The sequence below is a fragment of the Vidua macroura genome, chromosome 5 (assembly GCF_024509145.1).
Source record: "Vidua macroura isolate BioBank_ID:100142 chromosome 5, ASM2450914v1, whole genome shotgun sequence".
Lineage (NCBI taxonomy): Eukaryota > Metazoa > Chordata > Aves > Passeriformes > Viduidae > Vidua > Vidua macroura.
Genome location: NC_071575.1, coordinates 10,707,116 through 10,733,319, shown reverse-complemented (window position 1 = coordinate 10,733,319; position 26,204 = coordinate 10,707,116). Strand labels below are relative to the sequence as shown.

Here is a 26,204-nt window from a genome sequence, read left to right as displayed (position 1 = left end):
TAGCTTTCTTCTTTGGGCATGTCAGTTCTCATTTTGAAATCCATCACTGTCTCTGCTGTGGTTTGGTTGGGTTTTTCTTCCTCGCCAGGAGTTTACAGTGATTTATTTGCAAACTGCAGAAGCTTTGGTCTCCCACACTAAATTGTTTGCTTCCAGTTCTAAGCCCTCAGTAACTCAGACAATTATTTGATTTGTTTCTGCTCTCTATGCCTTCATGTAATTTATATTTTCATTTGGTAATTGTATGGATGTGCAGGTGATGTATTAAGAGCAAACTGACTATTGAATAATCTCTGCACCATGCAGAGATTACAGCTGCTTTATGTCCTGTGTTGGATGGGGCTGCTGGGAGGCTTTCAGTATTTTTCAGTTGGGAAGGATCACACTTCAGACTCCATGGTGTATGGTTGTAATTCACAGCTCATGCTGTAAATTTTTCTGAAATATGTGACAAAATAGATTCAGCCTGAAGCTGAATAGATCCCTGGTCAGGTTCTCCTTAGGGTTAGTTTCAGCAAATTAATTTGTTTTATGCTTCTTCCGGTCTCTTTGTTCCTTTGGAGTTCTTGATAATTCAGCTTTTCAAGCCCATGTTCCTTTTGGACTTCAGGAGTAATCCCCTTCACCTTGCCTAGCCTTGCTGTCTCTCAAGTGAACTGAGACAAGCTTTCTTCTGCATCAATTCAGGCAGTACTGAACTTACTCAAATACTAATTTAAACACTGAGTCAAAAAATTTGCATTAGTTCTATAAGAGGTTTTTCACCAGAGTGCTGCTTGTAATGGCTTTACTTTGCAAACGTTGTTATGCATTTATTTGTTCCCGTGGAACCAAGTTTGTCTTTTACAGATGTGATTCAGCTATAAATGTTAATAAACATGAGTCTTGGGTGGACTAGCTGAATATTTCTGCTTCTTGATGGTCTCTCTTCTAAGTTTTTTCTAACCAGCAAGTTGTGCTCATATAATCTGAATTGTCTTTTATTTAAGCGTAATAAAAACAGTGATGCTTGTGTTAAGAGGAACATATTTCAGTTTTAGTCAAACCAATTAAACTGGTATAAATTAAAGCCAACGAACTGCTCAAGTCAGGGATAAGCGCCTGCGCAGTTTTTTGGACTAATTTAATTAAAATCTGTTTCAATTCAACCTTATTTCATACCATGCAGCTTTCTTGGATATAAAACCTCTTGTATTCTCTAAGCCCCAATGCCCTCACTGTGAGGCAAGTTTATTATTAAATAGTGTGGAAGCTCTCTTTTTCTGCTACACTAGTTGCCTTGTGTTTTTCTTTGTTGTATGCTGTCATTGCCCAGCCTCTATTTAACTAACATTAGTGCCAGCCCAAGGTTGAACAAACAGCTACAGTAAGGTGATAATGCCAAGCTGACAAGGCATCAGAGAAGGTCTGTGTAAGGAGGAGCAGTTTAAAAAATGTATTGGAAGTGCAGAAATTAGCACTGTAAATTGTGTAAATGGGCCTGCCCAACAAATGGACCTGGTGACATTTTCATGGTGGCACAGACATGTGTTGTGTATGCTCATGTTCACATCCCTGCAGTATAGAGACAGGATTAAAATGCTTTAATGTCATTCATCTACTCCCATGAGAACTGAGGTAAACATGCCTGGCTCCTGGCTTCCATAAATGACCTTCTTAAACTATGGAAATCTTTCACGAGTGTCATTGAATAAAAAAAAAAAATTAGTTGATATTAAAAGTAATATTATATCACTTTGCCCTTCAGCAGCTTCTCTCTGTCTGACAGTGTGGGGTTTTTTTATTTTAGTTTTTTTGGTTTTTTTGTTTTGTTTTGTTTTGGTGATTTTTTTTTGTGTTTTTTTTTTTTGTTTTTGTTTTTTTTTTTTGTTTTGTTTTTTTTTTTTTTTTTTTTGTTTGTTAAACTGTGAACATTATTAGTGGGACTTTTTTCATCTTTTATGTGATGTGGCTGCCAAATTGTCTTAACGTTTCCTAGGGACAGATAAAAGCCTTTTGAAGTCATGGCAGTGTTCTTGCCTGACTGTAGCAATACACAGGATATGTGGCATTTGTGCACATTGGATTCTGTTTTATACCTGGAGCAGGAGGGCAGCTCTGGTACCTGTCATCACACACCTCATTTGGCTTGCCTGTGCCAGAGTGTGAGTCACATGTTGGAATTATTGATCTGCTGTATTCCTGCAATCTGGCAAGTGCCCTAATTTCATTATCCTTCCAGTGCAAATTAGAGCCTGAAATATTTCTTAGACACTTTGTAGCCAGAAGCAGGCATGGGGAAAAAGCAGTAAGACACTTTGTAGCTTGGAGAAATGTCTCAGAAAGGACTTTCTTAGTTGAGACTTGTCTTTCATACAACTTCTGACTGAGAGGAAATTTCTGATCCATCTTTTCTGGGGCCTGATGACTGCTACAAGATAGGATGGTGTTTATAGCAGGAGATGGGTTTGCTGTGGTAGGAGAAGCTCTGTGCACTCATTGCTGTGTATCTGTGGTTTATTTGGTTTCTTTAGGTTCTTGACGTCCATGAATAGCCAATGCTTGCCCAAAAATGCACTGTCTGCAATTCTTTCATGGGCTTGAAATTAGGTTTTCAGGTGTTCCCTGTCACTGGCAGTACTCCACCAGAGCACTGGTGCTGCTGGTGAAAATTTCCCTCAGAGTGGAGACATTGGAGATGTCTGTGGGGGACTTCACACAGGTGACTGGTGAAACCAAAAAAGATGACTAAGGGTTTTGTGAAGCTGCAGAACTTGAGTCGTTTTGAAAAGCATCCAGTGTGATTTCCTAGCTGAAAGTGTGAGCTCTGTAGACAACATTTTCAGTTTGTTTCCTTACTCCTGCCTTCTGCTAGGGGGTTTTCTGTTTCCTGGTGGTCAGAAGAGTTCTCAAATAACAGGGAAAATTAAGGGAACAGAGAACTGAATACAGGATTAGTTTACTTTGAGAAAGAATGACAAAGTACATGGCATATAGAGGTAACTGGAAAGTTTGTTGGAGAACTGGTGACTTTTTTTAAAATAAATTATCTCATATACAATAGATTAAAGAAATGCAGTTTACAGCTTAAGTTCTCAGTGAGGAAGCTTCTAGTACTCTTCAGTTCCTGTTTCATAACTGAAGATGAGCTAGGGAGATGGAGTAGCTAAACCCCAGGCATAGCAGTTTGACAAAGCACCTGGTGGAATTGCAGTTCATAGAACAGACAGTCCCAAAATGGAACAAAGATGCTGATGCTTCTGTTGAGTGTCTCAAAACCCCCCAGTTGTGAGGCACAGGAACAGCTAAGGCTGCAATCTGGGGAGTTTAGGGAGGAGATGGGCCTGCTTTTGTAGCAGAAGGCTGAGTGATCTGACTGCATAGGAGAAGTAGAGGAGGTGTGCCAAAGCCAGCAGGGAGGCATGGACTGCAGCATCATGATGGTAGGAGATGTAGGACATATGTGTGTCTAAGGCAACCTGAGGACCAAGTGCAGGAGCTGGATGTCCAGGTTTGGGAAAGCTCTAGCCGAAGTGCAGGTGACAACTGTTAAAGCTAAGATTTGCCAAAAGTGCCAGTAAGTGTTACATGCACAAATACCCACCTCAGGCTTTACCTCTGCCTTGTGTAAGAACTACGTGCTGATGTGAGGGAGCACTGTTATCCAGCTGAATGTGTTGGGATTATTTCTGTCAGTGCTAAGGGATTTGTAATGGTCATTAGAGCATTGAGATCTTCAGTAAAAGTAATAACAGAACTACTGCTCAGCAGGTCTTTATTTCAGTAGTAGCTCACAGTGATAAAATGACATATAAACCCCATTTTTTATCCAAGTTTAATCTATTGTAAGATTTTACACCTCATTCTCATACAGGCTTTACATAATGCTAAAATCAGTGTGTGTTTTCAGTATTTTAGAAGGAAAACTTTGAAATACTCTTCTGTTTCTTATTTAGAAAAAGCAGTTACAAGTACCATAGAGAAAAAACTGGTATCTCTACAGCACCACATAGGAAATAATGTCATGCTTGTGTAATTGTACAGCTGCCTGAGACAGTCTTGAGTGACTTTTGAGAAGCTGTTGACCCAGTGGCTCAAGTGTATCTTTAGGATAACATCAATGTTTTAATGGGGGCAGTTTTAAATCTACCACACTATTAAACACAAAGGGCAAATTTATGCTTGGAATATCTCCCTTGGCAGTATTGGCACTAAACCAGGGAGCAATTTTCCATATTGCACTTAGCAACATGTTTCAGATTTGTAGACCACAGATCCATTAAAATATGACTCCATTAATTAGAAAGTAATTGTGGTATTTCTTTCTAGTGCTGAGGGATTAACTCAATTTAATCTCGGTGTGGTTAACAAAGGCAGTTAGTTACTTGCTTTAAAGATGAGTTAAATATGTAAAAAATAATGACTTCATGGAGAACAGGACTGGCCCCATGGCATGTGCCCAGAAATGGGGCTGTTGACTTCACTGAGTTCAGTGGTAATCTTGAACTGAAGGGCAACATGATGGAGCCCCCAGGGGCTGTTCTTCTAGGTGGTCTGTACTTCAAATTCACCTGCAATCTTGGTATCTTTAAAAAAGATAATGAAAGAGAATATTAAGCTGTATCCAGCTTCAGTCCTCTGTGTTGATGCCTGCTCTTGCTTTAGGGCAACTTCATGAAGCAGCAACAGGAAGAAACTGAAGCATAATGGTTGAGTACTTGTCAGTATTTGCTGTCACCAGTAATTATTGTTAGCAAATCCAGCTTGGCATAGTGGATATTAGACAAAAGCCAGCAGTGGAGCTGGAGCTCTCTGAGATACTTTTCTTCCAGAGCTGGCAATTCTCATCCTGTTAGCTGGTAACCAGCACGCTCTCCATCCTAATTCATTGCAGTGCAGAGAAAAATCAGCTGCCTCCATTCATCTGTGGAATGCTTCACTGCTGTCAACTGATGGTGTCATGAAGGCTTTCTAGGATTTTACCAGTGGGTTTGAAAGTGTTTGAAAAATTACAGGTAAAGCAAGGAGCTGTTATTATACAGTGTCCTTGGCTTTGGGTAACACTTCAGTCCTGCTTGGGTCTGCCACTGCATGCCAGTGCACATTCTGCCAAAGTCTTGTCTTTCTGGCAAATAAAGCTTTAAGGCAAATAAAAAATATTTTTAATGAAGGATATTGTAAAGAGATTTATGATCTCTCTTGGCACATTCTCTTGCAGTGCATAGGGAGGGTCCTGTAGCCACAATTGCCTGCCTTGCTGTGGAGAGCTACAAAAAAAAGAGGAACAGAAGGGTTAGAGCTGAGAAGAGGCAGCAGGAGGGATGTGGGGGGCTCCCAGGGGGGAAGGGGAGAGGAAGTGAGATCTGCTGTGGCTCAGAGTTTGCCTTTTATTTTTTTGTTGGTAGCAAGGCTGTGATCTGTGGAAGGTCCACTGAAAATACTGCTTTACTGATTTTTTTTTTTTTTTGCTATGTTTACTATATTCCCAAGATCTGAAAAAACCAGAAAAAATCATGTTATTTGCCTTATGTGTAAGCCTGTGATCTGTGTGGTCCCAGCCTTGGCCCCACATTTTGGTGGCTGCTGCAGGACAGGTGGCTGCTGTGTCCCTGACACTGCTAACCCCCTGCACCAGCCAGGGCTGCCCCCTGGGATCTCATAGGCTGACCATGAAAGGTTTTCTCTGCACCTTTTCATCAGGGCATTGTACCTTTGATCTGGGGCTTTCCCATCTGGACTGGGAGCTCCCACCTGAGATGCAGCAAGGCTGAGAGACAGCCACCAAGTCCTCTCCATCCTTCCAGCTGTGCTCCCTAATGCCACCACCCCAGCCATCCTCTTTCATGGCCCATCACCCCAAGCTCTTGCTGCTGATTCCTTCTTCCCTCTCCAAGCCTCTGCACCCTCTTCACCTTTTCAGCTCCTTCTTAAGGGCTGCTGGGAAACCAGGAGCCCTATTAGGGCTGTCTTTGTTCCTTTGTTCTATGCTGTTGGGTGTAACTGGCAGGGATGGCACAGGTACTGCAGGAGGGCCCACAGAGATGCTGATGTGATGCTGTGGGAACTGGGAATCTTGTTTTTAGGTAGATAGCTTCCCCCTGTCTGTTAGCCCTCTGTTGTTGAACAGAAGGATGCCTGGAACTAGCATCCTTTTTTTTTTTTTCTTCTTTGCCTTCCCAGTTCCTTTGCAGAAGCTTGAAGTTCAACATTGTAGATAATGCAAAATATTCTCATTATTCATTCATATAGGTGAGCATTCCTTATTACTGTCTTTGTTTAATGAAGGATTTAACAAAACCCGTTCTTTCTTTTTTCCTTCCATTCTGCCTGAGCTTTCTCTTAAAAAAGGCAAAAGCAAACTTGTTAGGGACTTTAGTAGAGAAACTTGGCTCTGATGGAATTGAGTAAAAACCCAATTTATTTATTCAGCTCTGATTGAAAAACTTGTGATGTTGTCCATAACCTTCTACACTACAGAGTGATAATCTAATCTAGGATATTATGTGTGTATATATATGTTACATATATGAAGGCCTGAAATGCAGCTGCACAAAATAAAATGGAAAGTTGTGCTAAGAACTCACCACAAAGTCCTTGCCAATATATTTGCTGATGGCAAGCTCTGATGATTCAATACAATCTGTCCCTGAAATGAATGAACTGAATGTGTATCAGCTTTCCTGCAATGTGCACTGAATTTGATTTGCTCTGGTTTTGTTTTTTTCTAGGGCTGCCAGAATGAATGCACGGGAGGAGGATGTTCGGGAGAATCAGGAAAGCAAATGACTGAATCTTTCAAGGTATGTGTGAATGCCCTTCAGAAAAAGGTTTTTTTTTTCCATTGGGTCCCAGAGTTGCAGAGCTGAGGATCACAGAAGGGCTCCAAAGCACTGCAGCTCTGGAACCATTATCAGCACTCCACAGCAAACAGGGCTGTGGTAGTCAGGAATGCTGAGCAGCTGCCAGGAGCTGACATGAAATTGCATCCCTCTCTTTTTATTTTAATCTTATGCTTAGAAGTGAGCTCAGTTAAGATACCACTCTTTCCTCTGCCTCTTTCCTGAATGCAGTGCTGGTAACTAAGAGCTCATTTAAAAACTGCATGGATACAGATGTCAGCTTCCAGTTTTCTGTTGAAAGTGCAGAGCCTGTCAGCATGTGCTCCTTTGAATTCTACATCTGTCCTGATTTCCTTTTTTCCCTGCCTTTTATACATCTTTTGCCTTTATTCTTTGTGTCACACATCTGTAATTCTTTTTCTCTCTCATTCCCCGATTTACAGTCTTTAAAAAAGCCTTATCTATATTTTGCAGAAATATGAAAGTAGTACTCAGAAAAACTCATGTTTTTTCAGCAGTTCCGTTCCTGTTATTTCTGACTATTGTCAGCACTACATGAGGTGAAATTAGAATTATATGCTTTGTAAGTGTTGTGTTCTTCCTGACTTTTTTGGGTAGTGCCACAGCTGTGCAGTCTTCTGAATGATGCTTAAATAATTATTTCCCCTTCAGTTGTCAGGTTTTAAACAGATACAAAAATTTAATGCTGCAGTAAATATATTGGACTCTTTGATAAGGTTTATTCTGATGTTGGTCTCATTGAAAACAGCAAGGAATTCTTGAGAGTCCATGACTACAGAATTTCACTGTGTAGCAACATGCCATTTAATTTCTATTTCCTCATTCTCAGCCCTTCCCAGTTCTTCTCTTCCTCATTTCTTCTGGCAGTTCTGCCCAAGGAGGAAAATTCAGGATGACTTTTCTGCCAGAAGATCTGATTTGAAAAATGCTGACAAAACCAGGCATGCAGCCAGTTTTGAAACCACAAGAAATCACAAGTCTGGAGTGCAAGAGTTGTTTTGTGGATTCACCTTCAATAAGCAGTTGGGTGATCTCAGTAGATTCATTCAGCAGAGTGTGCTGGGGTATTTGCAAACAAGAATTGCTGTACAAGAGGAGACCCTTGTGTAGCCAAACTGAACTGTGTCTTTCACTCATTGAGGCAGTCCAGAAGGAAGGCAGAGTGACAACAAACTCTTGTGTTTGGGTCACAGGTGAACTTGGCATAAACTAAAACAGGCTTAAGGCAGATTTAATTATACCAGTAGTCAAGCAGGTGCCTTACCAAAGCTCCAAATACCGAGTGGCACAAACCTGGATTTAGTCCAGGTTCCTGTCAGGTTCCCTTCCATTGATATTTGTGTGTCAGCCAGAATGGCAAATCATTGTAGTGGAGAGGCTGGGTGAAGGGGAAAATACATTAGCAGGTGGGACAGATGGTCATAAAGGGAATAATGCTAGCAGAAAGCAGCTGGCTCAGGCTGAAGTCTAATTTGTAAGACTTCATTCCTGCCTTATGGCTCAATTTCTGAAGGTGAGCTGAGATTTTCTAGAAATCTAGAGACTTCTAGAAAATACTGTACTGTGGAAAGTGTGTGTATGAAAGTTAAGGTAAGAATATAGGTCCTGGTTCTAGTATCATGCATTATAATAATTCTTTTTCAGCCTCTTTAACTTCACAGTAAAATTAAGAAGGAAAAGCTTCATAAATGAAGACAAAACCAGCAACAGAAAATGAAAATAAAAAAGCCTGGATTCATTCTAGGGAGCTTCTCAAACATTTTTGTGGAAGACAGTTATGGGGTTACAATTTCAGAAACTATAGCTAATAATATTTCAAAGGAATCAAGTTGACCCATGGGGCTGACTGTGCCGAGGAAAGCTGCAATTTTGTGTCAGTGACCTAAGCAATCCAAGATTGTGGGAGTGCATAAAACAGGGTATGGTTTTGGTTAAAGCTTACATAAAACATATTATTTACAGTGGGTCCTGCCCAACATTTGAATGCCAGATTAGCCCTCTGAAGGCATTTCTGTTTAGAATGCAGTGCTGTGCTTTTTAGGGGGGGTGAGCTGCTCCGAGTTTTGCTGCAGTTTCTGCCTGGCTTTGAAAGGTGGAGTGAGAAAGTCCCTGTACATTGGGAGGGAAGGCATGAATGTTACTACAATTTCTGGCAGGCAGTGAGCCCCTCTAACTGCTAGCTGTTCTCTGTTCTCATGGACTTCTTTAAAAGCAACAGGTCAGAATTGGCATTTCCTTCATCCTGACTGCCACTGAGCTACCTTAATTTGACTCAATTCTGCAGTTAAAAATCTCATCCTGGCAGGTCTGTGGCTTGCAAGGCATTTAATGTATGACATTTAGAGTTGCCTTGTGAGCAGTGATCTTGGAACAGCTAAGAAACATTGAAGGAAATAGTGATTATGCTGCAGTTTCCTGTATTGTAGAAAGTGCCAGATCTCCAGGATTTATCTACCAAGCTCTTTCCATGTGACTGAAATCTTCTTCCCTCCCTCAACTGTTGGATGCACTTATAAATATATTTATTTAAATAGCAGATGGTGATTTGTGACCACACCAAAGTTGTAGTTTTTGTCTGTAGCCAGCACTGGATCTCTGTGAGGGGGATATTACACCAGCAGTGGAGAGTACAGTCATCCTTTGTGCCAGTGAATTTTTTTTGGGAAGTTGGATCAAGAAATGCACGGGTCTGGTTTTGTTCTTATACTTACATCCAATAATACCATGAAACAGCACACAATTATGTCTAAGGCACTTATTTTTTATGACTAAAAATCTGGCAGTTCCTTTAATGCATTCATTCTGCTTATCGTGCTGTCACAAGACAGAATGAATATTGTTTGGAGAATGTAGCAGTCTGTTTCCATATGTAACTCTGATTTGCTTTCTTTTAATGTGTGAATTCTGACTTGGAATTCCTAGCACTTGATGTTAAGAAACTAAAGGCATCTGTGATGCCTTTTATTTCTCTCATATCCCAAAAGATGATTTAATGTAGCCTTTTGTCTTGGAATTTGTCTTTGTTTTCCCTTTGAGATGATACATGGAGCACTTCAAAAAGGTATGACCTACTCCTCTGAGTTTCAGTGATCTCAAGCTCTGGAAAAATTGGCATAGTAATGGTGCAAAGTTCAGTTCTTTTGTTCTACTTTTTAACAGCCAGAGTGGTGCAGACTTTCTAGGGAATTTCTAGGGAATACTGGCTGGTTTGCTGCACAGAAGCAGAATGGAGTAGCTGTAGCTTACAAGTGGACCTGGATTGCATTGCTCATGTGAAGAATGAGAAATGTTTAACTGGGGCTTTTGTGCTGGTGCTGCTCTGAATATCTGTGGGTGCTCCCAGGGAGTTTTCTGCAGGCAGACCTGACCTTCCAGGCAATGAGCCAGTGGGATGTGAGTCCCTGGCAGCTGCATGGGCAGGCTGGTGCAGGGCTGTGCTGCAGCTGGTGATCCCTGTGGGGATCTTGGGCTTGCTAGACACAGTGCAGCGTTCTGCTGATATGCCTGCGTGGCTTCCAGTTCCAGGCTATCTCACCTCTAGCCAGGTGAGGTGCTGGATATACTGAATTTTCCATAGTGATGTATGGCTTGTTATTTGTTTCTTGCATTGCTGTAATGTTTTTAAGCCCAGGCTGTGAATTAGGTGACACTGTGCTAAGAATTGTACAAATCTGAACATAAAGATTATTTCCACTCTACGTATATAAACCCCACCCCCCCACAAAAGCCCCAACCAAAATATCTGACAATTTTTCCAAAGCTGTAGTGTATTTTACACGAGAAGAAACTGAAATTCTTTTTCCAGTGCAGGCTCAAATATCCATTCGTGGTTCAAATGGAGAGATTGCCAGTGAAAGTTTTACATTACTGAGAGCCATAACCATTTTTATACTAAGTGGGCCTGTGATTTGTCGTAAATACAGTGGGATATAGGATTCCTTACTCTGGGAATTGGGAGAGAAAACAATCCATTTTGAGAAAATAGATGGTTTCAAGCTTTATTTTAGAAAACTATATGGTATGTGAAAAGTTTGCTGACAGTTCTGTCAGCAAACAGTTCTGTGATCCTGTGTTTTTTTTTTATGAAAGAAGAATTTTTTTTTTTTACCTAACTTTCTTGTTTCCCTTCAATTGCAAAGACCAAAGTATATAAAATACTGAATAGTCTAATTTTTGAAACGTCATCTTAAAGTCTAAACTAATTGACTTTATCACATTAGCACATTAGTGTGACAGGGTTAAAGCTCCACTTCTGGAAGAGTTTAGGAAGTACCGAGCAGTTTTCCTCTATTTTCATTTTATAGGAGCAGTAGGTAGAGTTACTGACATGCTCAGAGCATATGGATCAAGGGAACACTCAAGTATTTTTGGAAGGAGGAAATACATGCAGTTATAGTAACCATATTACCTACAAGGCTAATAAATATAAAGCAATTTACATGATTTGTATATTTTCAAATATGTTATTTCCTCCCCACCTTGTCCTCAATTTGTCATTTTCTATTGACATCAGTAAATTATTTACCTGCCAAAGCATATGTGCACTCAGTGAAGCTTTTTATCATATTGCAGCTGTTGATTCTTCAGGGTTTTTGAGTGTTAGGTGGGGATATTAGAAGAATACTCTGCATTGCCATTTAAAATTCTATATTATACTCCATTTTAAATTTTGCTTGATGAGATAGAACATTTCCTTTAAATTAAATTGTACGGGGAAAGATTTATTATAGAAATTTAATGACATCTTGATGCTGGCTGTGATGAGCAGTAGTTCCCCAGAATGTGTGTAGAGAAAATCTGCTCTTATAGAAACTGTCTTGAAGCAGTAAAAGAGAAACAACCCAGTGGATATGAGTGTAACAGGACACAGTAAGGATAGCCAAATGCTTTGGAAGTGGGGCTCTCATCAGCCCTGGAGCAGGCCCTGTGTGGCTCTGCTGAATGCAGTGCTGGGCTGCTCTCCTAAAGAATTCCTGTTTTCCTGGTGTCCAGTCTGATCCTCTTCAGCTAAAGCCCTGTCAGTTACCATTTGGTAGCTCATCTCTGTATCACCTCTGTGGAAGTACATAGCTATGGCCACTGTTAGATCAGGAATGCCAAGCTAGAGCCCAGTTCTGTTACTTTCATAACAATATTTAGCATGTGTGGGCTGGGCACTGCCTTAGAAAAGGTTATTCTGATTTTATTTTTATTTCAGCAGAATCTGTTTCCTTTATGTTATTGTCAGTGTTAACAAAACTATTTGTTTTTTGTGTTGAATTTAGAAAGATTGGTGAGTAATAATGCTGTTAAATCACTGTACTTTCATATCACCTGGTTATGCATCCTAGCAGGTATGTATAGGCTGCAGAATTATTTCAGGTGATTTACAATCAAATCCATTCCCTCATCTTTACCAGCTCCAGGATAAAGAGTGCTGAGTGGTTTCTGTGATATTTGCATCCACTTGGGCATGGCACAAACCCTCCTGAGTATTACTATTAATAGGTGCACCAGACTGACACATATCTGCTGCTCTCATTCCACTTATTAGGAAAGAATCTGGGGTCCGTGGCAGCTCCTTTCAGTTTCAGATTGATGGCAAATGGTTCTGTGTTTCTCTTCAAGTTGGTAATGTTCTTCAAATAATTGCAGGCTTTTAGCAAATAGGTTTTCTAAGCTGTACTAGAGGAACTGATTGTGCCCTTATCTGGAGCTGAAGGATTTGCAAATAAAGCTAATTGTCTTCGGCAAGTAACAGGAGCTTTTAGCCAAGATAAAAGGAAACTGCTAAAAAAACCAGCCATGGGTAGTTTGGCTGAGTTGATTTATAGCACAAGAAAGTGATACTTTATCACTTTTTTCAATAGGATGTGTCTGTAAAAGCACAGAAATTGTACTGGAATTTTGGAGATTGCATTTAGCTTTTATAATTTTCTGGATTTTTTTCCCAAGGTAAAGAATTGCTTTTAAAATGCAAGGCTTAGCACCAGTCAATGATCAAAGTAAACTTTTAAACTGACTCCAAAACTTAAAAAATTCATAGTGTTCATACCTATTTCCAAGATTTCTTAAATTTAATGTCATTGTGATGTCATTTCCCCAGTTTTGATAGTAAATGTTTTCTTTGCTGAACACACTTGAATAGAAGCTACAATTTAGGAAAAGAATTAAGTTGGATTGTTTTTTTTCCATAGGATTCTCTTGGCCTTCCTGCTTGCTTTTGAAAGGATAGCCTAACTTTCCATGAATTAACAGCTAAGAGAGTTGGAAGAGGTTTCTGTTAATCCCATATTTAGTCCCTGTTTCTAAGAAAGTACTGTGTGGAATGAAATGGCAAACTGTGGCAATTTCACTGGCAGATCAGACGCTGAATTTCATGGCAATATTTAAGTTTACCTTCTGTCTGCCAGTGTGAAAGGGAGATGGAATCTGAGAAAGAGTCAGGCGTGGTTAACTGAATGTTTTAAATGGTTCCCATAACCTCTGTACAATATAGAGACTGTACCGTGAAAGCATTTCATATTTCCAAAAGGTTTTGAATGCCTGCATTCCATGAATCCACTTCCCTGCATGTCTGCAAGCTTATTAAAATCAGGGTAAGAAGATTTAATTGCAGCTGCTCAGACTTGGACATACGAGATTATGATTCTATTCTTGGCTATTCCACACAACATATTTGTGACTGGCCAGGCTACTTAGGCAAAATACTTCCAACTTGTTTGTCTGAAATTTAGGTTTGCAGTTTATTTCTTCATTCAGCATGGCTACTTGTTTCAGAGAAGGTTAGATGCAAAAAATCTCTTTTTTTTTTTTTTTTTTTCAATTGCTTCGTGTGAAACACAAATGATATTTTCTAAACCAGGGGACAGTAGTGTGTTGAATCGCTGTGCAAAGATGTGTTATTGGTGAAATATCAGAGACCTCGCTATTTCAGTCTTGTGTCACAGGCCAATGTGAGCCCTCAGCTTGTGTTAGACTCAAACCTTCTCCCAGGCAAACTCTTTCTAAAAATGGAACATTGTGTTTATGCTACTACGCAGAAATACAGTGGTTGTGAGGCAAGGAGCAGCACAGCATCAGGAATTGCATTAACCAAGCTGTCAGATCTTTGAGAAGAAGCAGTTTGTGTTAATACTGAACCACATGAATTAGGTAACTAGCTGGTGTCTGCCATTACTGAAGAATGGTCCTAGTTCTGTTTGTTCTGGGTTTTTCTGTTTTTTTTTCTGTTTTCTGTTTTAATGTTTGCTTACAAACATATGAGAGGACTTTTCTGCTATTATGGAATTGCAGTCTGTGCTTTCCTAAATGGAACTGCTTCTTTCTAATCTGAATCCCAGGTGTGTGTACATTGCAGACCTGCCGTTGCATGGCCAAAGAGGGTTTTTAGAGTTGACTTGTCCAAAAGTAATAGCTTACAGCAGTGTGTTTTTCACACCAGTGCAATGGCTGCATTTAAGCTTGCTCACACTTCCTGATGACCCCACTTAGGTGATTGGAACAGCTGTTACCAAACAAAATACAAAATACAGCAAGTGTGTCTGGTTTTATTGCAATATTTAATAGTCTCATCAATGTCTTTGTGGTTTGAATTACATAGAGAGAATCATACTTGAAATGAATAGAGAATTTTTGATTGGAGAGATACTAAGTGACTGGTTTTTTTGGATCTGAAAATATAAATAGCTGGAGTAGAAGAGGTAGAACCCTCTAAAATAAAGTAGATTTGTTTCTTAAGGTTTCCTTAGGATCTGTAGGAACCCCATTCCAGCATCTTTCTTACCCTTAAACACATGTCTTTTGAAATTTGTCAGTGGAGAAGAGCCTAATGAATAATGGAGAAAAAAAGCCCCAAACCTAACAATTATAAAGCCATGTAATTTTCCTGAAGCAGAAGAAAGGGATGAGACTGTAAAGATTCAAGTAGTTTTGCTTGCCTTACAATCCAGATTCCTACAAAGCTGGAAGAAAGGGTCTTGATTAACTTAAATGGTCTCTGGATCAAATCAGTGGCAAGTTATGCAGGCAGCATTTCAGCAACATGGAAAAACTCTTTAAAATTTAGCTAGTGCTGTTGAAATGAATGATATGTTTTTAGGGCAAAAGAAGTTTCTTTTATGCTTTCTCTGTCATCTAGCCTGACTGTAGCTTTACAACATCTTTATTTCCCTTCTGTTGTATTTTGAGAGCTTTAGAATATATTTTCAGCTGTGCTGCTGTCCTGGGTGCCCTTTTCATTCCTTTAGGCAAGAAATTTATGTCAATTCCAACCACTTTTCTCTTTTCTTGTCAGAACAGGTTTACTTCCCTACCTACTGCTGCAGATCAAACATTCCTGCATCAGAGTTGGAGCCTCTGTCAGATCAGGGGAAAGGTTAAAGGAGCCAGCATGGCTCCTTTAGGTCGTGCTGCCCTCCTTTTCTTGCAGAGCATAGCAGAATTTCATTCTTTGGTGAGACAAATATTTGAGAAGTATCTGTTATGAATAGTTTGGGTTAGAGGCCTTGCAGAGGATGGACTGGACACAGTCCTTCCAGCCATATTTTCTGCTGTTTCCATGACTGTCTCACAGCTGATTCAGAGCCTTGACTCTCTTTTGCTTTGTAATTTGTTTTGTGGGTTATTACCCAACGTACAGCCAGCCTGATGCAATGATTCCAGGACTCAGTCCAATTACATGTGCTAGCATATTCTCAGATGAAATATCAAGGAAACTTTATGTTGAAAGATATCTGTTATTTTTGGTATTTACCCTGGGATTGCAGAAGATTGAATTTTTTTTTTTTTTTTTTTTTTTTTTTTTTTTTTTTTTTTTGGTGATAGTAGTAGTAGTAAAAATAAGGTTCTTTTCCCTCCTCAAATCTTATTATAACATCTTGGCACACTTTCCATTCTCAAGCCTCAGGCTCTGTTGTAAATTTAAAATACTATTGATGGTAATGGGATTATAGGCTAGCTTACATAAATGTTGCTTTATACTTACAAGCTGCTAATAGATTTCTAAGAATGTATTTGACTCTCTTACTCTCGTTTGGAGTTGATGGAATTCTGTGTTTGTATTATTTCTACTGCAGACTTTATTACTGTGATCAGAGCCATACAGGGCTTGGCTCTGTACAGAAAGTGACGGTCTGTGCCCCAGGAACTGGCAGTCTTTTCCAAAGAAGATGGTGAAAAAGAAGCTGGGAAATGAATGTGGGATCTCCCAGTGCTGATGAGCAGAATGGCTTTGTGGTGGGTCGGGGTGCTGGCACTGCCTGGTCCTGTGGTGCATTTTGGCTGCCCGTGGGGCTTTCTCAGCCACCATTGTTCTGAATTGGCCCAGGATGGCAGTGCTCCTCCTCTTGACTGCCGTGGAGCTGTGGGAGAGCCACGCTGGGCTGTGTGGTGTCTGTGAGTGCTGTTCATGTCCTGAGCAAGGCTGGATCCTGTGTGGCTCGGGCTGGGGAGAGGCTGCTGAGTCATGGGACAGCCCCGGCGCTGGTAGGGCAGGGGCTGCTGCCCCTGGCAGTGTGAGCTGGCACACATCTGGGGCACATGTGGCGGTTTTGGTGTGAGTTTTGTGCACACTGTTGCCTTTCTGTCCCAGGGTGACAGGAAAGGTTGCTGCCTTTGGGCACTGTGGGACAGCCTGGGTGTTGCTGCTGGAGTTAGATGCAAAAAAATATTTTTTTTTTTTTTCAATTGCTTCATGTGAAACACAAATGATATTTTCCAAACCAGGGGACAGTAGTGTGTTGAATCGCTGTGCAAAGATGTGTTATTGGTGAAATGTCAGAGACCTCTCTGGACCCCAGCTGCTGGAGGTGCTGGGGCTGACAAGCTCTGAATTGTCAGTGGAGTCTGCAAGAAGAGGCACAGCAGCAGTTCCCAGATGGGGCGGCAGATGAGTTGCTGCTTGTGAGGACAAAGTGACAAAGGACAACGAGTGATGGCCTGGCAGTTGTTAGTCCTTCCTCCACAAGCCCCCATGCAGAGCACTGGATTGCTGCTTTGTCACTCACTCCTCCTCCTCCTCCTCCCTGTGCTCCCTGCCCTCTGGGCAGAGGCACATGGCAGCATGGCAGCAGATCTGCATCTCCTCAAACTGCCTGGCTGCTTGGTGACTCCCATGGTGGGGGCTGCCAGGGAGGGAGGGTGAGAGCTGATCCCCAGCTGCCCCAGCATCAGGCAGGTCCAGGCAGGCTGTGCTCTTGTGTCTGCCCTGTTCCAGCTTCCCGTGAAGCTGAGGGCAGGTTATGGGACAGAATGTGACCAGGCCTGCTGGGGTATCCCTAGGCTGGTGCTGTGCTTGTGCCTGGTGTCTCCTGAGGGCACCAGCACACAGAGCATGTGGGTTGGTTTGGGAAGGGATCAATGTGGCAACCCGGACCTGGATGGTATGGCCGGGTGTCACCTCAGGACTATTCAGAGAAAGTCCATGTGGCAGGTAAATAAAGAGATGGGCATGATTTAGTGACCTAAAAATAAAATATAGTTTTAATAGCGAAGGCAACAAACAGCAGAGACAGTGAATATGGGGCACACTAAAAGGGCAAGAGTCAGGGTAGGATCAGTGAGATATATATATATGTATATAGGATGGGTTAGGGGTGTAGTCTGAGGACAGGGTACCAATCGGGAACTGGGGTTAGGAATATTAAAATCAATGTGGCAAATATAAACCAGTAACAACAGGAGGAACAAAGAACTTTCTAGTAGTCATTAACAAATGAACTCCCAGGGGGCAGTGGGGGGTGAGTGTTTGCTCACCATAACTAAGGGGATTCCTCCCACAGCCTTAGAGCAAAACCTTCATTTCTCTCAACCCCAGCAATCAAGTTAACTTTGTGTGGTGCCCTGTATTGAATTTGTGACCAGAATGGTGTTTTAGCCACAGCTGGGCTGTGAGTGCACAGTGCCAAGGCCTTTTCTGCTCCTCACCCTAGCACCAGTGAGCAGGCTGGGGGATGCAGGATGCTGGGAAGGGGACACAGCCAGGACAGCTGGCCCTGCTGGGGATAGCCCACTCCTAATGTCTGCTCAGCAGCACAGCTGCAAGCTCCTGCTCCTCCTGCACTGCTCAGGCATCAGGTGGCTGGTAGTGAGCCATTGTGGTATTTTGCATCACTTGTTTGGTTTTGTTTTGTTTTCCTTTATTCATGGAATCATCAAGGTTGGAAGAGACTTGAAGATCATCAAATCCATCTGTCAATCCAACACTATCACTGCAACCCCTAAACCATATCACCCAGATATTAAACTGTCTTAGCCCATGAGGTTTGGTCCTGTCACCTCCTGAGCATGTTGAAAACCAAGATCCATTCAATGTCCCATGAGCATCCCTGATACCAGGGACATGAACAGCTGCACAAGCTGGGTTCCCACCCCTGCCCTGTCAGGCTCTGACCCACAGCTCACAACGACCCCAGGCAGTGCCCCAAGTGTGGGGAAGAGTGGCTGGAAAGCTGAGTGCTGGAAAAGGTGAGGGTGCCACAGCCATAAGGACTGAAGGGCAGGAAATTCTCATCCCTGGAGCCTGATCAGAACCATTCTGTAAAGACCCAAACTCATTCTCTCCAGTTCTCCTCAGCTATGCTTTGTTACCTTTCCCCATCATAGTAATTCCTTATGCTTTTTGTCATCTGTCTCCTTCTCAGGATTTGTTCCGCTGCTGTTCACAAGTGCAAGGGCAAAACAAGTTACTTGATTTTGCCTGTGCTTCTGTGTTTGTTATTGCATGAGAAGGCCTTGATCTTTCCTAGGATATACTTACAAATTCAGCATAAGATAAAAAATTATTGCAGTTGCTTGTGGTCTTGAATTAATCACCTAGACTGGAGGTCAGGGAGGTTATTTATTTCATCAGAGGAGATTACAGTCAGTCTCACTTGGGTGCATGTTAATGTTTTTGGGATCTCTGCTGAAACTTGCCACTGTTTTTAGGTGACCTGTGGGTTATTTTACAGCTGGGGCAGCCAGGTTTGTTTTTACTCAATTAAGTGGCCTAGCACAGTGCTTAGAAAAGTTTGGGAGTGTCAAATGAGTTAGACCTGGTGCAGCTTATGGTCTAGGATTTTCAGTGCGGTGCAAACAACTGCAGGCAAGGATCATTTGGGAAGGCATTGACAAGACTCGCTAGAAAGCGTAGGACAAAATCTGCACTTGCCATCTGCACCGGAGACGGCTGTCTAGGGTAAGAAAGGTGGGAATGCAGCAAGGAGAGGAACAGCTCTGGCCAGGGGCTGCTGTCAGCTCCAAATCCACTTAAAGCTATTGCAAAGGCGGGGTGGAACAAGCATTAAGGTGACATCTCGGCCAAGCACCAGGATGGCTTGTCACAGCCTTGATTAGAATTGACATGGACCAGCATGTCACCTTTAATTTGACCCAGCTCATAACTGAGATGATCTGCTTTGATCAAATGATGAATTTTAGCTTCATGAGGTCACAATAAGTCTTCTTTACTTGGGCTGGGTAAAGCTTTGCCCTGGAAGAAACTGCATTGGAATTGACAGGTACTTTTCAGCTGAGGGGGTTCCCAAAAGGGGTCTCTTTGGCCCAGCTACCCTTTTTAGGTTTAATGTTGCCAGATAAGCCCTGAAAATCAACAGTATGCAACTGTTTCCAGTATCAACTGTTTCCAAAATCAACAGTATGCAACAGTATGCAGCTGGTTTCCCTTTGCCTACCACAGGCAGGGCACTCTGATATTTTCTGTTCCTTACAAGTGTCCTGGGCTGGGATGTTGGAGGGACATCTACATCCCTTTCTGCTGTGACATGGAGACTTTGCAGGCTTGGGACTGTGTCATTTTTCTTTAGAGAGCAGGTGCCAAATAGCTGCACTCAGACCATGTGCCACATCCACTTCTTTTTTTAAATCTCCCTTATCCTTTTTGTTCAGCATTTACCAGTTTTCCTGCCAGTTTAATGGTTTTATTAGGCAACAGCATCAGGAGATGCTTGAGAGCATGTTGGATAAACAAAGCAAACAAAACACAAGCCTAGCTGAAAATTCCCCTTTGTGTTGGCAGTACAAACAGTGGAGATATGGGTGCTAATGCCAATCCCTAATGCATCCTTAACATGCTGCTTTTGGGGCTTGGGGAATGTTGGCAAAGGAAGAAAGTAAATTGCTGTTTGTAAAGGTCATAGGTGATAGCAGGGTAGCACTGTGATAATCTTTTAAAGAGTGATATTAACATAATAGGCATTGATACTTAATAAGACCCTGGCATTTGTTACCTGGCCTTTTGTGGGTTCTTCTGAGTGTTTGATTTCCCTCCTGGTTGATTTCCCTGCTGTTTGAACAAGTGAAACCCAAAGGGTTTGTGAGCCAGGTGAAATGTTGTGTAGGGTGTCCTACTTCTCAGGGACCCAGAAGAGGCTGAGCCCACACTGTGGGAGAGAGTACTCCAGGGATGATCCTCCAAAACCTCCTCCCAATGTGTTATCCTCCATGGCAGAAAAAAAGCCAAATGAATTGCAGCTTTTGATGTTGTCTTGACATAAAAAGCATTTAGATTCTGAAAGATTTGGGCGTTGTGGCACGCTGCTAATTTGCACTGCTTGGTAAAAAAACGGAGAATAAGACATCATGGGTAAAGGAATAGAGTCCTAAGAAAGGATATTAAGAAAGTAATGGGCAAAAAAGTGGATCTCCAAAGAGCTTAACAGGATTGTAAGAGTGAGAAAAAATTGCCTTTTTGCCTGTTGAACGATTGTTGCCCTACTGGTCTGTGCAGTTTAGCCTGTCTCTAAGGGCTTAGCCAGGCTGTTCCTACTGTTGTTTGAAGGAATTGTTATGGGTCAAGTGCTGTACCTGGCACTGTTGACTCAGGTGTTGGCACAGTGTCTGAAGGAAAGCTGGTTTGCCCAAATTCTGAGGGAGGTGAGAAAGAGCAAATGGGATCCCTGGTCAGATTGTGCAGTTCCAGGAAGCTCTGTGGTCTGGGAATTGTCTGCTTCTTTTCTGGATAAGCATCAGTGTTTCCTACCTGTGCTGGCTTTCTGCCTTCAAGGGACTCAAACTGAAATGCAGCGGGTGTGTTTCTTCACTTGTTCAGCTTGCTGCTCCCTCTACACTGCTTGTGGATTTATGAGAAAAAGTTAAAACTCTTTCCCATCTTTCAATAAAAGCCATTTGCTAACCCCAGCAAACTTAACAAACTGTTTTGAAGTGATGCCCTTCAAGTAGTTGTGCTACCATTACTGGGGAGGCAGCAAAGGGAGTCATAAAAGCAGAAATCAGCACACTGATGGGAGTTTTAAGAAGAGGCTTCATATGATAATGTGGTTTTTATTCTGATCCACGTCCTCTATGATACCTTTTTTTCCTAAAGCTTGATAAGAGTGCTTAGAGGTTGCCAGGTAAAATTAGTTTCAGGACATCATTAAGTGGTGCTTATCCCGTTGGAGCATTCACTGTCAGAAGAACAAAGGGAAGAGTTAAGAAGAGTAATTGTTGTTTCATCAGATTATGTATTAATTCAACCAGACTAATGCACTGTAATATCTAGACAAGCCTTATAATTGGAGATAGTTGAAACAAGCTTTTAGCTATTCATGTGGTCCTGCTCTAAGTTAATTTCACATCTAAGCCATTAAGCAAAAAAATAAAACACAACCAAACCTAAACCAAAACAACTAATCAATAAGAAACATTAAAGACATCTTGACAACAAAAAGACATCTTGAAAATTAGGTTATTTTCCTAACAGAGATGGGGTACGCTTTTTCAAAAGCTTGGGACTGATTTTGTCTCACTTTGCAAAATGCATGCAGGGTGTGAGAAGTCCAAGACACTGAGATCTCTTGCAGAAATACCTTTTTAGATCAAATAATAATTTTGGAAATAATTTGATCAGTATTCTGGACTACCTCTGTTCCAGTCTATTCCATATGCACCCAATGCAGAAGAGCAGGATTTCACCTGAGGGCCTGCAATAAGGACAGTGCTTTCTGAGTTATGTTAGGAAGGAAAATGGAGCTTTGAATATGATTCTTTGAACTCTCCCTTGCCTCTGAGCAGCACAGTTTAAATGCTCAGAAGGAAGCATAGGAAGAGAAAGCTCTGCCTGCTTTGTAGCCCTCTCTGGTTGTTCAGCCCCTACCTGTGAATAAAAGGGGAGTGATGTGCCAGAGATCTGCATTCCTTATTTCCCTGCTGTTCTTTAGGATGATTCACACCACAGGAGCTATCATGAAGAAAATTAACTCTATCCCAGCCAAAACCAGTACAAAACCCTGTGGCACATGTCTGCAGCTAATCGTGGCCTATAAGAGAGTCTCTACAGTCCCTGGTGCAGGGAAGCATTTAGCCTTCTTTGCTAATGGGATCTTTCTAGGATAATAAGTATTTGAATGAGCAAGTTATTGTGGCATAAGTAACTTGCTGACTGCTGGCTCTGATCTCTCACATTGGATTTATGTATTAAAGGAAAATAAGTGTGACATCTACTTAGTTGTGATGGTGATTAATTTCTGATGATCAGCTGATATTCTGAGATAGAGCAACTGGGTGTTTCTGGAACTTATACAGGGGTGTTAACCTAAGTGTCCAAGAGATTTCATGTGCTAATTTTCTGGTTTTGTACCTTGTACTGCTTCTTTAACTTAATTCTTAAACAGAATTTCAAAATATGCTACTTCTTGTATAACAGCACTGTGCATATGTTTGTGTGCACTTTATGAATATTTTGCCAGCTACTTAGAGGTTAGTTGCCTTTAACCACCATGTCATTAAATATCCCTACAGAGAAAATATTAAGGCTTATCCTTGTTCACTGATGCAGAATAATTTTAAATCAGTCTGACTTCATTATTTTGATACACTTCATTTTTGTCTCCGTGTTCCTTCAGGCTTCCGACTTGATTATCACCCCAGCTACAACGTTCAAGGAAAAACCAGACCCCACTGGTTTGGTGTTTGGAACTGTGTTCACTGATAATATGCTGACAATTGAATGGTCTTTGGCTTCAGGATGGGAGAAACCCTATATTAAGCCACTAGAGAACCTCTCATTACATCCAGCCTCCTCGGCCCTGCATTATGCTATTGAAGTGAGTAGTAAATTGATTTGGAAACCACCATTTTGTTTTATTTGCTCTGGAAGCCACAGCTTTGTAGTACAAGGAGTATTACTGCCTTCAGTTCATTAGTATTGAGTTACATTTTGTTTTGTTAACTGGTGTTCTTCCAGAATAATTGCATTATTTACAACGGGGTTATGTGTAACACAGAAGCAGCTGTGGCCTGGGGATGCCACTTAAAGTCCTAGCCTAGGGAAGGTGAGCTCTTTCTTGAGTGATGATAAACTTATTTTAAAAACCATTCTTGTTCACTGACAATGGGTTACTGTCCAGTTACTGTCTCTGATGTGTGTAAGACCATGAGCTTCTCAGAGTAGCTTTAATTTGGGGGCTGAACACGCACTTTGTAAAAGTTACTTGAAGCTGGTTTTAAGGTTGGTAGCTTGCATTGCAGGACAGACTAGGCAGGTGCTTGTTTGAAACTCTGAACCAGTCCCTCGAGCTCAGAGCTAGATCTGATGCACTCAGTGTATACAAGTGTGTTTAAGGAGAGAACAGAGAGTGAGGAACCTTGGGACATAGAATGTTAAGTCGGAAACCAGCGTGGTTAAAGTTTCCGTGCTTAGCTGATTGCTGCCTACAGCTGCCTTTGGTGCCTGCAGAGCAGCTTGGGCTGTACTCACACCTGTGTGGGGACCCCAGCAGGGCACAGAACCTGAAATGGAAGCCCACTTCTCCCACTTCTTGGTAGGTGGGAGTGTCTCCACTGAACTGTGTGGAGTTGCTTGTGCTGCTTTTATTATTTCTTGTATTTTTCCTTTTTTCCTTTTTTTTTTTTTTTTTTTTTTTTTATTTTAACCACTGGTACAAGGGAAGCTTTCCCTGCTGGTTGTCCCTGAGCTCTTGCCTTCACCATTTTTATTTTGACTGATTCTTTCCTCATCTAGTCACCAAGCCTCCAGAGGTCCTGTGTAAATTACAGAGGCCCCTGTGGCTGAGGCTGCAGCTCTTGATCTGCCCAGGAAGTAAGAAACCACGCTGGAGTCCCATATCTGTATTTCACTCTTAGTAGCATATTGCTTTAATGCTCGGCCTCTGGCCTGGTCTGAAATCATTGCTAATATGAATATGCTCTTATTTTTTTTCTTTTTTTTTTTTTTTTATTCTTTTGCCCTTATTGCATCACATTTCCTCTAGCCAAGAGGACAGACAGAGGAGAATCTGGTGTCATTGCTGTGGCTCAATGAATACACAGTGGGTATAATGAAAGTGATGAGTTTGGCATTCCCTCCCCTTTCTCCTTGCCCTTCATGATGCAGTGTGGTAATCTGGATCTGCTGAACCCCAGATCCAGCTCCTGTGATGTACAGATGTCGGATAATACTGTTCTCACACCACTATAGCAACCAACCATCAAGCAACCACAGCAGTTGCTTTCATTAAAGCTGAACATTTCTGGAACACATCACTGTCTCCCTTTTTTAATGAGTGAAAGGTTTTACTGAGCTCTGGAAGATTAAAAGCGTTTCTTTTTGGAGAAAAATATTTAACATCTTGAGAAGGCTTTGTGTTTCAGTAATGATGTGATTCTTACTTCTGTCAAACCATTGATCAACTCTTAGTAGTGACGTTCCTCCCTTTTCCCTCTCATTAAAAATTCTGTGAATGTGTTTGGGAGAAGGGTGGTGGGGGGGAAGTGTGTTCTGTGATAAGAAAGCAACATTCCAGTCATGTGCTACCAGTTAGTGACTGGCCCTGTAAAAATCATACCAAAATATCAGCCAGGTGACCAGCTATGCTATCCTTTATTAAAGACTTCTTTTTTTTCCCTCATGGTTCCCATGTCTACTCTAAGAATAACTTTTTTTTTCAAAATTGTGCCAAGCTTTTAATAAGGTTGGCATTGCCATAGGACTAAGACAAGTTTTGAAGGCAAAAAGTCCTGGATTCTAATTCTGGTTCTGCTACATAATTGGCACAAAGCCTGAGGAAAATTGTTGGGATTTTGCAACCCAGTTACAACCCAATTAAAATTTGTCATGTGGAAGGACCTAGGTCTGCCATGGAACTGCACACAAGTTTTCTAAATATTGTGTTTCTCTGATCCTTATGGAAAAGTATCATAGAATTTGAAACCTGAGATACTCTGTTAAAATTACTTGTGCACAAATACAGGATTATTTTTTCCCAATAAAAAAGCTGCATATCTAGACTTCCAACCACATAGGATGCAGCCACTTTTTGTGGAACAGTCAGAGGAGGAGAAGCCTGAGGAGGCTGACAGCAGTGATGCAGTTAAATTCATAGAACATAGACTGAAATTTAATGAACAACGAAATGCTTTGGAAGATAAAATTCTAAGAATCTGACCTGTTGTCTGTAAGCATAAGTGAGCCATTAATACTTAATCTAAATAAGAGTTGTGTATACATATATATTAACATGAGCTTATATAATATGTGTTTTCTGTCTATAAGTATAACCAAAATCACCAGTCTGTAACTGAAAATAACTGGATATTTGGTGGGTTTGTTTTTTGATGTGATTAGGAGATGCTGGGAGGGCATTGATAGGATAAGGGTTTCTGATTGTCAGCAACAGTTGTCTGGGATAACTATGTTTAAATTTCCTATAAAGTATATAGAGAAAATATTTTCATGCATTTTATCTTAAGAGTAAGGCTGTGTCTCTCATGCAGGCTAAATCCCATTCCACAGCATAGGGGTATAAGGGGGAAATACCTGACCAGCTCCTGCTACAACTACAGCAAGAACTTTACAAGAATTCTCTCAATTGCCATATTCTATACTTCCTAACAAAAGCGTGTTTTGGACAGAGCTCTAAAAATAATTAACATATATATAATATAATTCTATAGATTCCTTATGGAAGTGAAAATGCTCTTTCGACTCAGGTATTAGTCAGGATGTGAGGGAATCATTAAGCCAAACACATGATACAAATTTTAATTGCTGTAACCAAATTATGAAAAAAAAAAAAAAAAAAAGATGACAATGAGGAATTCTGAAGTTGGTATTACAAAGATGACCTGCCTGTACTTCAGATAAATCTATCCCACTGGAGTGTATTGCCAGGATTCACTAGTTAGCGTTTTTGTGTTTGAGTGCTGCGAGCAGGAAGGTGAAGCTTTTCTTTCCAAAATTTGCACGGATCATTGCGGTGTGACGTGTCTCAATTACTACTTGGTCTCTCTCCCTCCTTCTCTGGCTTGGCAGCTGTTTGAAGGGATGAAGGCGTACCGAGGAGTGGATGGCAAAATCCGTCTCTTCCGCCCGGCCCTCAACATGGACAGGATGGCTCGATCGGCGCGGAGAACAACTCTGCCAGTACGTACCCAGGGCACCTCCTG

The 26,204-nt window shown here is 41.4% G+C and overlaps 1 protein-coding gene across 2 annotated transcripts in view; it reads left to right on the top strand.

The window, feature by feature from the left end:
* Window positions 1-26,204, top strand: part of BCAT1 (branched chain amino acid transaminase 1) — a 60,224-nt gene that overhangs the window by 8,391 nt on the left and 25,629 nt on the right. Inside the window, exons 2-5 of one of the 2 annotated variants that reach the window (XM_053978086.1) lie at window positions 6,708-6,779; window positions 22,664-22,864; window positions 24,032-24,088; window positions 26,071-26,181. In XM_053978086.1, the coding sequence (XP_053834061.1) occupies window positions 6,708-6,779; window positions 22,664-22,864; window positions 24,032-24,088; window positions 26,071-26,181 (441 nt within the window). The remainder of the gene's footprint in view (window positions 1-6,707; window positions 6,780-22,663; window positions 22,865-24,031; window positions 24,089-26,070; window positions 26,182-26,204) is intronic. The other variant, XM_053978085.1, reaches the window with a different exon arrangement.